Here is a 13,795-nt window from a genome sequence, read left to right on the forward strand (position 1 = left end):
GGACAGGGCTATTCTGTTACTAGTAACCGAATAATATTCTGTTACCCTCGGTCGCTATAAGGGCGCGACGCGCACACCAGTAGAATCTCCCCGACCCGCCCCCAACCTACCCGCCTCCTTCCGCCGGAGGCAGTCGTCGCGGGCGAGCGAGAGACGGCGGCAGCCGGAGCGAGGGAGCCCGCGGCGCCGTGACGGGTCGCTCCTCCGACCCACGTGCTGCCGCCGGCTGGCCGTCTGCACGCCTCCCCGCTGACGGGCTCGTCGGCACCTCCCCGCGCGCCTTCCCTCCGACGGGCGCCGGCCCCTCCCCGCGCACCTCCCCGTTGACGGGTGCCGGATCCTCCCCGCTCGCCCCCTCCAACGAGCTCGCCAGCCCGTCCCCGCCTCCGTCGGCTGCCGCACGCCATCCCAGCCTTCCTCTGCCGCCGCGCACCGCCATCCCCGCCCGACGGGGCCGTGATCTGCCGCCTCCTGCCTCCCTCCGTCGCTGGGGCTCCTTCTCCGAGGCAGTGATCCCCGCAAGACGCTGCATCAATGGCGCCGCCTCCCAAGAACATGCCAGTATGCCGACCACGAGAGGAAGAAGAAGTTCAACAACCATCGATGCAAGTTCAACTTGAGGTAATGTCTACACAGTAAGTTCAATGATACATAAACTAGGAGTACTTCTAGTGTAGTTGCATATGTTATAGATGAACAAAAGAGAAGACATGCATCAGTTATATATATATGCATATCCATACATCTCTGAAGTTCAATGTTCAGTTTACAAGCAGTGCTAAAAAACAGTACATCATTACATCAGTGTGTAACATGTACGGTTATACTGTTCGACTGAAAATGGAACCAGATACAAAATAGAGAACAACAGTTTAAATAACAACCATTGATGCAAGTTCAACTTGTACAATGCCTTCAGTGCATGACATGTTACCCATAGCATGTATACGAGAAAAATGCAAAAAAGATTAATCCCAAAACTGTTGAATGTCATTGCAGAAGCGAGCAAGGCGGCGCACGCAGCGAGCGTTTGATGAGCCAAGCAGATATGGGCACCACCTGGTTGGGTAACACCAGAAATACCACCTGGATACTTCAACAATACATGCAAATTTCAAGATACACCGGAATCATCAGAAGCACGGACAAGTTCTTCTATGCAGCGAACACCAATATCTGGGAATACAAGCTTTGTCACTCGTGGGTTGCAACAAGGCCAACAATATCCCCAACAACAAATGTTTTCCTTCCCTAGCGCATGCAGAAAGCCAAGGACAGGAAGCCGTGGATGGGTTGCAACAAGGCTTCCACCAGTCGCTCCGTCAACATCAATCATCCGTGCTGCAAAAGCGGTTGCGACGGGAAGACCAGGCCAAAGAGACAGAAATTTTGGCCGCTCTAGCATGTTCCAAAGTACAAGATATGAGCCATATAGACAGGAGCAACCTCACAACGAATCTGAGGGGAGACAGCCGTATAATGAGAGACGGAGATCTTCGTCAACATTGATCCCTCCAAGAGATGCATTGCTGCATGTGCCAAGGGTGACACCACCCGCGCCCATACACCAGGGTGAACAACAAACACCGGAGGCAGCACAGAGCTGTACACATGTAAGTATCCATATAGAAAAAAAACCATACAAGCACAGTCCATACCATGGTACTGTGACCACCCCATCTAAACATTTTCATAACTGCGTTTTTGTTTGCTCACTGTTGCGTGCAGCCACCTAACATTGAAGCTTATGTTCTGCCAAGGCTAGATATGCGCTTTGAAACTTTTGAAGAAGCAAAGAACTTCTACAACCTCTATGCGAAGCACGCGGGTTTTGCTACCAGGGAAGGCTCCAAGTTTAAGACCAGAGCCTACCTTTATTGCACGTGCTATGGAGTCTGTCATTCGAAGGTGTCTGAAGCAAATAGACAGCGGAACAAAACGACAACCAGGACTAACTGCAGGGCTAAAATGAGGCTGAAGATTGAAAAGGATGGAACACTTGTCATAAAAGAGATAGTCTGGGAACACAACCACATGCTAAAGCTCACTCCTCAAATGCTTGTCTTCTTGCACTCCCGCAAAAACTTTGACAAAACAATCTTGGAGTACGTCAAGTACCTGCAGTTCAAAGGCATTGAACACGCGCAAATCATGAGCATACTGGGCGGTGATGACCCTGGTAGCTACTTCCTCGAAATGAATGCCAAAGACCTGATTAACCTATAAGTACAAACTTGTTCTCCTCCCATAAACTGCCTATGTCTTTTTTCCTCTGTCAGTTCAAACATATTACGCAAGGCATGACCTGACGCCAGTTCAACATGCATTTTTGAATGACTGTTCACTTTTAATATCTAGGAAAGCAAAAAATTCAAGGATGGATGATGTGGAAGATGTCCTAAAGACTGTCAACTTCTTTAGGGAGATGAAAGCTATAAACAGGGAATTCTTCTGTGACATGCAACTCGATGAGTCTGACAGAGTTAAGAACATATTCTGGGCGAATGCAAGCTGCCGAGGGGCCTATCGGGACTTCGGTGACTGCGTAACATTTGACACCACATATAAGACCAACAAGTACCATATGCCACTTGGGGTGTTTGTTGGTACTAACAACCACTTCCAGACTACATTCTTTGGTTTCGCCCTGATAAGAGATGAGGATGCAGAATCATTCAAATGGATGTTCAAGACGTTTTTAAGGTGCATGAGAGGGAAGGCTCCTACATGCATCCTCACAGGTACAACCGCAAAAACCACCCCCAACCACCACCACCACCCCCTTCCCCCAAAAAACTAAAAGGAAAATAACACGTTAAAAATGTTTGTGTCAGTTCTATTTGTATATATGCACCAACATATGCTGACCACCACATCTCTTTTTCTCATTACCAGACCAGTGCCCGGCAATGGCTTTGGCGATACCAAAAGTTTTCAAGAACACAGTACACAAGCTGTGCCGCTGGCACATTATGAAGAAGTACAGGGAACACCTCGCATACCTGTACTACCTGCACGAAGACTTCAAAGAAGAATTCACATCAATCCTCAACTGGCCCCTCATGCCAACTGAGTTTGAGGATGCCTGGAAAGGACTCATCGATAGGTACAACCTCCATGATGATGCCACGATGCTGGCCATGTGGAATGAGCGTGAGAAATGGATATCAGCCTACTTCAAAGAAATTTTCTGCGCCAAAATGACATCCACACAGTGAAGTGAGAGCATGAAGTATGTGCTCAAGAAGAACTTTGTAAGTGCGAGACAAAACCTACACCGGTTTGTCAGCCAGGTAAACTCCTGCATCAAAACCAGGAGGCAGACAGAGAACCAAGAGACAATGTGTAACATGGTATAGCTCTATCACCTGTCGTGAGACAAAAAAACATGCTTACTAAAGTAAAACTTTATTAGTTAGACAAGTTTTTGCTGCGAGAAAACTAACAATTTGGTTATCATTCTTGCATGTGCAGAAGGAACAAAACACGCTGACCTTCTATGGGTTTGACACCGAGATGGCAAAGGTTTACTCGCGAGCTGTGTACGGCGAGATCAGAAAAAAGGCTAAAACTGAGCACACTCTTCACGATGACAAAGACGGAAGAGCCCACAAAGTACCTCGTGCGCTACAACAACGCGCAAAAACTGTCTGCATGGTCTCAGCACGCGTTCCAGGTGGTTGTAGACCCTGTGGGAGAAACATATGAGTGCGAGTGCAGGCTATGGGACCACACAGGTGAGGACTGCAAAAAAAGATGTTACATAATGTACTACTTTATTTGCAAAGTTTTTGTTCGAATGAAATGAAAAAATACATGCACCTCTTCCAAAAACAAAATACAGGTCTTTTCTGCGTGCATGTCCTGTGCATGATGCAGACAATTAAGGCTCCCAACGTTCCAGAGAAATATATCCTCAAGAGATACACCAAACGCCCGAACATCCAGCCAACATTCGACAGAAATGACTTGAGGACAGTAGCGTCAAACAAGGCATCCCAATACTGCATTAAAAGCTCACTACAGACGCTCAACATGAGGGTGCACAGAAAAAGTTTGAGAAGCCAAGAGCAAATGGCGAGGTCGCGGGTCGTCATGGACAAACAAGAACTCGACGCCATGCATTCTGCTGAAAATGGAGGTGTGGCAGACAATGATGCCATTGAGAAGGATATTGCTACAATGTTATCCGAGATGAATCATATGGGAGCTGTTGACCCGCTCGACAACGAGGAAGAGGAGCAGCAGCAACCAGAGCTTGCCCATGTGCACACTCAAGATCACCAACAAGCTCACATGCGAGATCATGAGCTTGATGGTGCTGTAGGCCAACGACATGACAACAGCACATCCTACCAGCAGCACCAGGAAAGAGTGATTAAACCACCCATATTCTCAAACACAAAGGGGAGGAAGAGCAAGACGCAGGCAGCGAAAGCAGCAGCCAAAAAGCCGCCACGCCCCATCAAGTGTGTGGAATTTGGCCCGGACGGCAAACCTCTCGGGATAAGGGCATGCGGATTCTGCAACATCGTGAGAAACCATAACTACCGCACATGCCCACTCCGCACAGATGGCACTGCCAACAAGCACAAGCAGATTGGAGCCACCCAGGTTTCTACCAATGGAGACAACACACGTAGCAGCTACACTTGCCGCTAGTGTGGGGGAACTGACGGGCATAATGCCCACACGTGCAAACTGGGCAAGGAGGTCATTGGCGCTGAACAAACACAAGGCAAGGTGCAGAGTTCTAAAAAATCAAATGAAGACGATGAAGAAGAAGAGTTTGACGAGAATGACGACCAATCAGACGAAGACAATGAAGATGACACTGTCGAGGACGAGGAAACTGAAACTGACGATGAAGTTGCCAAGGCTCAACCAGGAAAGGGCGCCGGCAAGGCACAACATTTGGGGCCAGTTAGGAGAAGCTCAAGGCTGAACAACTGAACAATACATAGTAGTCTCAGTTGCCTCGGCACACAATGAGGAAACATTTCAGAAACACCGTCGTTACCAAAACTTATTTAGCTTTATCGTCGATTTCTCGATCAGTACTATAGTTAAGATATAATTTGTGATTTGTGCCCACTGAACCAGTGACATTATTATGTAAACCAATTGATGATCCTTTTGAATGCAGTCAGAAATACATTTGAAAAAACTTATCTAGATTTACCTGACGCAAACGCTACTGTCGACCAGTAACTCAGCAGCAGAAAAATGTCAAGGAAAATTTAAACTCCTATAGTACATTAGTACTGATAGTTCTCAGTCGTCAGTACGAAGACAGAGTACACATCAGTACTGATATAATTTGTGATTTGTGCCCGCTGGAGCAGCCACATTATTATGTAAAACATTTGATAATCCTTTTGGAATGCAGTCACAAAAATACATTTGTACTGACGAAAAACACTACTGTCGACCAGTCGTCAGTAAAAAGGCAGAGTAAAACAAACACACCTGTGAACACCTAAAAAACATTGTTTTGAAAAAACAAAGCTATGTCTGCTTCTGCCAGTCCCAATTCAGAAAGACCATCAGTACATAAAAATAATTACCTCAAACAAAAATGTGAATATAATACATTCTGTACTGATGAAAATCTAATTTATCTGTAAAAAATACTCAGATATTATCTTGATATAAACAATCCTTTAAAAATACAAAAAATGTCTAAAAAAATATTAGCATCACACATAGTCTCATTGGTATTTGGTAAGTTCAATTACACTACAATCACCAGTCCAAGTACCACAGTAGAGGAGTACAGACCTCCATCATCACCAACCCTGACATATGCAAGTGGGATGAGCAGCCGATAAGTACAGCTTGACAAGACAAATCAGTGCGACAGTAAAATGCCGTCATCACCACCCTTGAGATGTGCAAGTGGGATTTAGAAGGTCATAAGTACAGCTTGACAAGACTAGTAAGTGCAGCAGTAAAAACCATTCGACTTGGACGGTTACTTCTTCCAGGCCACCACCCGCGCCACCCATCGAGCGGTTGCCACAACGGACTGCAAACGACGACCCCACGCCACTACACCCACTACACCCACGCCCCCGATGAACCGCCTCCCACAAATCCCCGTCGACGCACTGCAAAAAAACCCCATTATCTTCCATCTCTCCATCATCCCCACAAACAACCATTGCCCTTCCATCTCCCCTGCACACAAACCACAAACTTCTCTCTCACAAGCCCACAGCCGCCGGAGGAGGGCGATGGCGGAGGAACCGTCCACCAAGCGTCATCAAGACGAGCCGTCGGACAAGAAGAGCAACCTCATCGACGTTCACGTCCCCGGCGAGAAGCGCGAGTACACCAAAACCCTCAGAGAGGTTGAGCTCCATGGCAAGGAGATGCTGGAGATAGTCTGCACCAGCGAACCAGACAAGGCCGACAAGGTGATCTCCAGGCTCTGGAGGAAGGCTGGCGGCATGGTTCGTAGGATCGTCGGTGTTGGTGTGCACTACACCAACGGAGATGAACCTCCCCAGATGGCAGCAATCCTGCAGTTGTGCGTCGACGACCTCTGCTTGGTGTACCACATCGCAGCGGCCACAAAATGGTGAGCCATCCTACTCATTTGCCCTGTTTGGTTTATCTGTTTTATTTAGTACTGTATCCTGAAAATTTCATCAGACTTGTTTCCCAACTAGATGTACTAGTGTGGCTTGTGAAAAGTGGATGCACTACTGCATTTTCTCAAGTAGATACACTATAAAATGTATTTTTGAACCTGATGCACCGGATTACTATTTGGAAAATCTTGCGGAAGATTAATTTCTGTAGTTGACTGATTAGTCTAGTTTTTGAACTTGATCCAATAGTGTAGTTTATGTACTCAATGTATTAAAAAGCTGTTTCTGAACTTGATGTAGTGAAGTATTTTCTGAATTTGATCTAACGTTATTCTCATAAGAAAAAAACTAAGGACTTGGTGAAGCACTATTTATCTGTTATCATATTCAACAAAAGTAAACTAAACTAGTACCAAAGCAGAACATACAACATTGACTGAAACTATGTATAATCCAGAAAAGAAGAATAACATGGTGTACTTAATTTAATTTCAGAACTTTGTTTACTAGTTTATGAAGTACATTCATCCATTATTTATGCTACATAAACATATACTTAAATGGATTGATTGCTTGTAAGACAAAACAAAAATGAATAATTCAAACATCAAAAGTAATGTTGATTTTCAAAAATGTCTCTCCCCTTGCAGGCCCAAGCACCTGAACGAGTTGCTGCAGCATAAGAAGTTGTTCACATTTGCCGGTTTCAGCATTGAAAGCGACAAAGAGAAGCTGAAGTTGTCCGGTTTGGAGATCAACCCCGACAAGTTCATCGACATTCAGCGCAAGTGGAGAGTACCATACACCGGAAAAGAGTACGACTCCTTGACTGATGTTTCAGCCAACGTCGGCCACCCATTCTACAAAGGCATGAAGAAGAAAATCAACACGTAGGAGGACTACAAACTGTGGGGGACCAGCCCGCCGCCAGACAACCTCATCGAGTACGCAGGAGTGGATGCATACACCACGTACAAGGCATGGAGCATGATCGACTACATCACAGATGGTTTGGAAATTGCAAAATAGCGGGAGGCTGCGAATTACTACGACCAACCCTATTGCCCCTATGCGGGATGAAGATACATCAGAACCTGCCTTCGTTTTACTTTCGATTGTGCTTGCCTTTTATCTTGTTTCAAATTAGTAGTTTGCTCTTGTTGGGTTGAACCAGTATGATTATGTCGTTCTTGTCATTGTTGAACTAGTTTATTTATGTCATCAAGTACAATGTTTTGCTTATCTCATTATATAAGTTTGGTAGCTTCGTATGTTGTTAATCCATCATTTCAAATTCAAAAAGTAGCTTCTGAATAGAACTTTGTAGCTGCTCTAGAGTACTAGTTATGATGCAACTAATCACACACCATTGCTCTATGTCTAGTTTCGATTCAGTATTGTATATAAAACATAACGTTGAGAACAATCAGCACAATTTGAGTTGCTTAACAACGCTTCAAAAGTTGAAGCAAAAATTCTTAGTACTCCATCTAGTGTTCTCATTCATATGTAGCTGCTAGATAATTAACAAGTACTACAAAACAAAAAAAGTTAAGAAAGCATCAGCACACACTTATGCTGGTCGCTTGCAGATTAAGAATCACAGTACTAGTACACTTGATCGGACAATACATACTTACTACAATAAAAAGTACATAGAAGCATTAGTCCGTAAGCGCTACTACGAATGGACTATCAGTACAACTTAGTCTACACGCAAGTACATCTTAAAATTACACTTACACAAAACTTACAAGAACTAGAAGAAAAAGTTTCAGTCCAAGTTACTGCTGGAGTCAAGTACTAGATTCAAACAAACAAAAAAAGAAAAAACTGAACGCCCAAGGTCAGGCGCAGGCCCTGACGCTGCTAGATACTTGAACTCGAGCCCATAGGCGAATCCCTAGTAATCCGCACAACGCAGGTCCCACCGATCAGGGCCCACATGTCAAGAGAGAGAGTGAGCGCCGTGTATAAGCGCTCAGGTAAGTATTCAAAGGAGTTCGACCAGTGAGCCTCGACTGCGCTTATAAACAGGTTCGGAGCCCCCTCGACTAGCGAGGTGGGACTAAACCTAGAGCACATGCGCATGCCGCACTGCACAGCCGCGCGGACGAGCTATCTAGGCCGGAAAACGGCCCAATAGCCTGAATTGTTTACAAACACCACACCAAATAAGTCTAGTTAAACAAACCAGAGGGCAAGGCAAAAAAAATATAAACTATAAGAAAAATGTTCGAAACTGAAAATATATAAATTCTCTTCTGAATGAACTTAATAATCTAAAAACAATGAACCTCTAAAAAGAAGAGAACTTAATAGCCTATCTGTTAAATGTACATAATTTAAAAAACCGAATTAAATATTACTTTCAAGTTCAACTACTAAAATGCAAAAAGCTCAAACATATAATGTTTGTCAATTATGCTAAATATCTTATTACATAAAATCTAACAAGTTCAACTACTAAAAATGCAAAAAGTTCAAACATACAATGTTTGTCAATTATGCTAAATTTCTTATTTTACATAAAATCTGACAAGTTCAACTACTAAAATGCAAAAAGTTCAAAATAGAATTTATTTGTCAATTATGCTAAATTTCTAATTTATATAAAATCTCACAAGTTCAACTACTAAAATAAAAGAAATTCAAATAGAATTTATTTGTTAATTCTGCTAAATTTCTATTTTATATAAAATTTGTACACACCTCAACGAACGGTCTGGTCGTAAAATAATCTCAATCCCCACAAGACACCGAAAAAACAAAAAAAACTCAGTTCAATCATTGGACTTGCTGGATTAATAGCATTTTGTCCACGAGTTCTTCATCTGTCCTCTTAAATGGTGTGCCAGGTAATCATTTTGTCTGCAGATCTGGTGTACGCCAAGGAGACCCACTTTCGCCGTTATTATTTGTCATTGTTGTGGATTTGCTTTGGTCAGTAGTCAATGAGATGTGCTCGAGAAACATACTGACTCTGCCAATTCCAACAAACTCCAATGACTACCCGATCATGCAATATGCGGATGACACGCTCATTGTCTTGCCTGCGATTGATGACCAGCTGATAGCCTTCGAGGACATGCTCACCACCTTTGCAGAATCAACTGGTTTACGTGTCAACTTCAGTAAGTCATCTTTTATTCCAATCAATATGAGTGACGACGAGGGCGCTAGGGTCGCCAACCTGCTAGGTTGTGATGTGGGATCTATGCCTTTCACATACCTAGGGTTACCAATGGGTACTTCCAGGCCCACGATCTATGATCTGTTACCTCTTGTTGATTGTATTGAGCGACGGTTATCTGCTTCCTCGTGCCTACTAAATCAAGGCATTCGGCTACAACTGCTGCAGTCTGTGCTTTGTTCAATGCTAATCTATTTCCTATGCACGCCTATCTCTACCCAAGGGCATCTTGCAACAGATTGAGAGAATTATGCGTCAATGTCTGTGGAGAGGCAACACAGATAATCCTCGACAATCCTTAGCTGCATGGGATCGGTTTTGCCGACCTAAGAAGTATGGTGGTTTGGGTGTGCTTAATTTCGGACTTCAAAATGAAGCCTTGTTACTCAAGCACCTTTTCAAGTTTTTTAACAAATTAGACGTGCCTTGGGTCACATTAATTTGGGACACCTATTATGATGCTTCGCCACCACAAGTCACTTAGAGCTGTGGCTCTTTTTGGTGGAGAGATGTCATGAGCTTGTACACAAACTTCTGCAAGTTAGCTGTCCCACAAGTGCACGCTAGCAACACGGTGGTGTTTTGGCTTGATCGCTGGCAGCTGGGTAATAATGGGGTTCTTTTGTGTGAGCATTTCCCTAGGCTTAATTCTTTTGTCATTGATGACACAATCACAGTCAGAGAGTTTATGGAGCTTCTAGAGATCTCGGAGCACTTCCATCTGCCATTGTCACAAGAGGCCTATACTGAACTAACTCAGCTTCAAGATTTGCTGTCTTCAGTCAGCTTGAATGGGGAGAGTAAGGATATATGGAAGTGGCCATCTAAAACTAGGGAATTTAAATCAAAGATATATTATGAGTCTTGCTTCTCACATTTGGTGGTTGATCCCATTTTCAAATGGATTTGGAAGTGTGCTTGCACGCTCAAGTTTAAAGTGTTTGGATGGCTTCTTCTAATGGACCGTTTGAACACTAGGGATATGATGCAACGCAGGAACTGGATCATCCAGGATGATACGTGTGTTCTTTTCCTCTGTGCCTCGCATGAGGATCGTGCACACCTTTTCTTTGCCTGCAACTTCAGCCAAAGGGTATGGAATTACCTTGGGATTTCTTGGAATGCTCAACCTAACCAGAATACATATGAGATGGCTATGGTTGCTAGGAGGGATTTTGGTCATCCTTTCTTCACCGAGGTGGTTTTTACTGCTACTTGGAATATCTGGACTCAAAGGAATGGGAAAATCTTTAGAAATGAGAGACCTACCTTCATTTCTTGGAGGAGAAATTTCATACATGATATTTCCCTATTAGCTCATAGAATCAAATGTAAATATAAGGATAGCTTAGTATCCTGGATAGCCTCTCTCTCATAGGCCTCTTCCACATTCCTTGTAAGTATCTTTTTTCTTCTTTGTTTTCTGGAACACTGTAATTATGTAACCTTCTTGTTATATAAAGCACTGTGAGGCTGTTGCCTTGCAGTACATAGTCAAAAAAACCATACATATGACATAAGTACTAAAAAAGCAGGATCAGTCAGGCCACTCACACCACTACGACACCAAATTTCAAAACCGCACGCTGTATGAAATTACATTTCAGTTCACACAGCACTAAACCATAAGTGCACTAAAATGAGAATACAAAAACTATAAAGGCCTAACTTAGGTAAGTACATATGAAAATAAAATAAGTACCACTTTTGAGCAACAACTCCCGGGGCACTGAAAAATGTCTTCAGATAAACTAGTATATAAAACTTCAGTGGAAAAACAAATACTTAACATCCTCAGGGAAAAACATCAGAAATCATACGTCACCTAAACAGTCCAAAACGCCGTCACCACCACCCCTGAGACGTGCAAGTGGGATTTAGCAGGTCATAAGTATAGCTTGACAAGACAAGTCAGTGCAGCAGTAAAACCATTTGAATTGGACGATTGCTTCTTCAAGGCCACCACCCGCGCCACCCACTGAGCGGTTGCCACAAGGGACTGCAAACGGGAACCCCCACGACCACCACACCCACGCCCCTGACGAACCGCCTCCCACACATCCCCGTCGACGCACTGCAAAATACCCCATCGTCTTCCATCTCTGCCTCATTCCCAGAAACCACCATTGCCACTTCAATCTTCACTGCACACAAACCACAAACTTCTCTCTCCCAAGCCCACAGTCGCCGCATGAAGGCGATGGCAGAGGAACCATCCGCCAAGCGTCATCATGGCGAGCCGTCGGACAAGAGCAGCAACCTCGTCGACGTTCACGTCCCCGGTGAGAAGCGCGAGTACACGAGAACCCTCACAGGGGTTGAGCTCCACGATAAAGAGACGCTGGAGATCGTGTGCACCAGCGAACCAGACAAGGCCGACGAGGTGATGAGCAGGCTCAGGATGAAGGGCGGCGGCTTGTATCCGAGCTTCATCGGAGTTGATGTGGAGTTCACCAGGGATGATGAACCTCCACAGATGGCGGCAGTCCTGCAGTTGTGCGTCGAGGAACTCTGCTTGGTTTACCACATCGGAGCAGCCACAAAATGGTAACCCATACTACTGTTCATTCATCTGTTGTACTAGTACTACTCACTAAAAACTTCATTAAACTAGTTTCCCAACTAGATGAACTACTATACTTTGTGAAGTGTATGCACGAGTACATGTTTCTCAACTTACATGCAATTCTGAAACTGTGAAGTGGATTGTTTCACCAGATTATCATCTGAAAAAAATGTTTATAGAATTCTGAACTTGATGCACCAAATTAATTTCTGAACTTGATGTGCTAGCATAGATTCTAATCTTGATGCACTAGTATAGTTATATAGAATTGATGTATTAAAAGATGTTTGGTGAAGTGGTATAGGTCCATATCTTGATGCACATGTTTCTCAAATTAATTTCTGAACTTGATATAGAATTGATGCACAAAGATGTATCAAGCACTTGTATAGGTCTTTTATTCAACCAAAAAAGAAAACTAAACTCGAATCAAGCAGCACATATATCATTGAATCTGTTAAATTGATTCTTGAATTTGGTGAAGCACTGAAGACAACAAAAAATAAAAATAACATGGTGTAGTTGAATTTAATTTCAGGACTTTGTGTACTAGTTTCTGGACTACATTCATCCATGACTTATACTATATAAGCATCTACCTCATGGATTATCACTTTCAAAAAACAAAAAACAGAAGAATTAAATATTCAAAAAAGAACACTAACCTTCAATGTGTGTCTCCCCCCTATTAGGCCCAAGCGCCTCAAACAGTTCCTACAGGAGGAGAAATTGTATACATTTGTCGGTTTCAGCATTGGAGGCGACAAGCGGATGCTGAACAAGTCTGGTTTGGAGATCAACCCCAACAACTTCATCGACATGCAGCGCAAGTGGAAAGATCCACACACCAGCAAATACTTCGACTCCTTGGCCGATGTTGCAGACGGCGTCATCCACCCATTCTACAAAGGCATGAAGAAGAAGATCAAGAAGAAGGAAGACCACAAAAAGTGGGGGACCAGCCCGCTGCCAGACAACCTCATCATGTACGCAGGAATAAATGCGTACGCCACGTACAAGTCATGGAAGACAATCAACAACATCATGACAGGTTGGGACATTTCAGAAGAGCAAGAAGCTGACCCCTACTACCATTGCAACTTCGCGGGATGAGGATGCATGAAAGTCTGCATTCGTGTTGCTCGCACTTCTGCCTGTCCTTAATATTGTTGTTTCAGATTTGTAGTTTTCTTTCGTTATGTTGAACCATCTACCTTATGTTATGTGTGTCAGGGTTTGAACAAGTTTGCCTATTTCTATCATGTACATCGTTTGCTTATGTCAGTCAACAAGTTTGCTAGCTTCCTATTTTTGTTCATCCATCATTTGAAGTCGAAGTAGGTTGAAGTTGAAACTAGTCATGCAGAAGCAAAAAATCATACATGTATATTTTCACAAAAAAAACAAAAACAGTGGCAGACTAACTAAGGACAACAGCAA

At 43.7% G+C, this 13,795-nt stretch overlaps 3 protein-coding genes and 1 pseudogene across 3 annotated transcripts; all 4 read left to right on the forward strand.

Annotated features, from left to right (window-relative positions):
* Positions 1-534: 534 nt before the first annotated feature.
* On the forward strand, positions 535-2,226 carry LOC147985104 (protein FAR-RED IMPAIRED RESPONSE 1-like). The gene is made up of 2 exons (XM_087541409.1): positions 535-621; positions 1,729-2,226. The coding sequence occupies exons 1-2, from the start codon at positions 535-537 to the stop codon at positions 2,224-2,226; spliced, it is 585 nt and encodes a 194-aa protein (XP_087397535.1).
* A 151-nt stretch (positions 2,227-2,377) lies between these two features.
* On the forward strand, positions 2,378-3,218 carry LOC147985105 (protein FAR1-RELATED SEQUENCE 5 pseudogene; annotated as a pseudogene).
* A 3,018-nt stretch (positions 3,219-6,236) lies between these two features.
* Positions 6,237-7,490, forward strand: LOC147985106 (uncharacterized). The gene is made up of 2 exons (XM_087541410.1): positions 6,237-6,583; positions 7,247-7,490. Exons 1-2 carry the CDS (start codon positions 6,237-6,239, stop codon positions 7,488-7,490), a joined length of 591 nt encoding a protein of 196 aa, XP_087397536.1.
* Positions 7,491-11,989: 4,499 nt separating this feature from the next.
* Positions 11,990-13,468, forward strand: LOC147985107 (uncharacterized). The gene is made up of 2 exons (XM_087541411.1): positions 11,990-12,336; positions 13,048-13,468. The coding sequence occupies exons 1-2, from the start codon at positions 11,990-11,992 to the stop codon at positions 13,466-13,468; spliced, it is 768 nt and encodes a 255-aa protein (XP_087397537.1).
* Positions 13,469-13,795: the final 327 nt, after the last annotated feature.

This window comes from Triticum urartu, chromosome 2A, assembly GCF_056163025.1.
Source record: "Triticum urartu cultivar PI428250 chromosome 2A, HENAU_Tu73, whole genome shotgun sequence".
NCBI classification, from domain to species: Eukaryota; Viridiplantae; Streptophyta; class Magnoliopsida; order Poales; family Poaceae; genus Triticum; species Triticum urartu.

Bases quoted from the DNA above. Each gene is read 5' to 3' on its own strand.
- LOC147985104 (XM_087541409.1), top strand. From the start codon at position 535: ATGGCGCCGCCTCCCAAGAACATGCCAGTATGCCGACCACGAGAGGAA. The intron at 622-1,728 runs GTAATGTCTACA...TGTTGCGTGCAG, and splicing joins CGATGCAAGTTCAACTTGAG to CCACCTAACATTGAAGCTTA.
- LOC147985106 (XM_087541410.1), top strand. From the start codon at position 6,237: ATGGCGGAGGAACCGTCCACCAAGCGTCATCAAGACGAGCCGTCGGAC. The intron at 6,584-7,246 runs GTGAGCCATCCT...CTCCCCTTGCAG, and splicing joins ATCGCAGCGGCCACAAAATG to GCCCAAGCACCTGAACGAGT.
- LOC147985107 (XM_087541411.1), top strand. From the start codon at position 11,990: ATGGCAGAGGAACCATCCGCCAAGCGTCATCATGGCGAGCCGTCGGAC. The intron at 12,337-13,047 runs GTAACCCATACT...CCCCCCTATTAG, and splicing joins ATCGGAGCAGCCACAAAATG to GCCCAAGCGCCTCAAACAGT.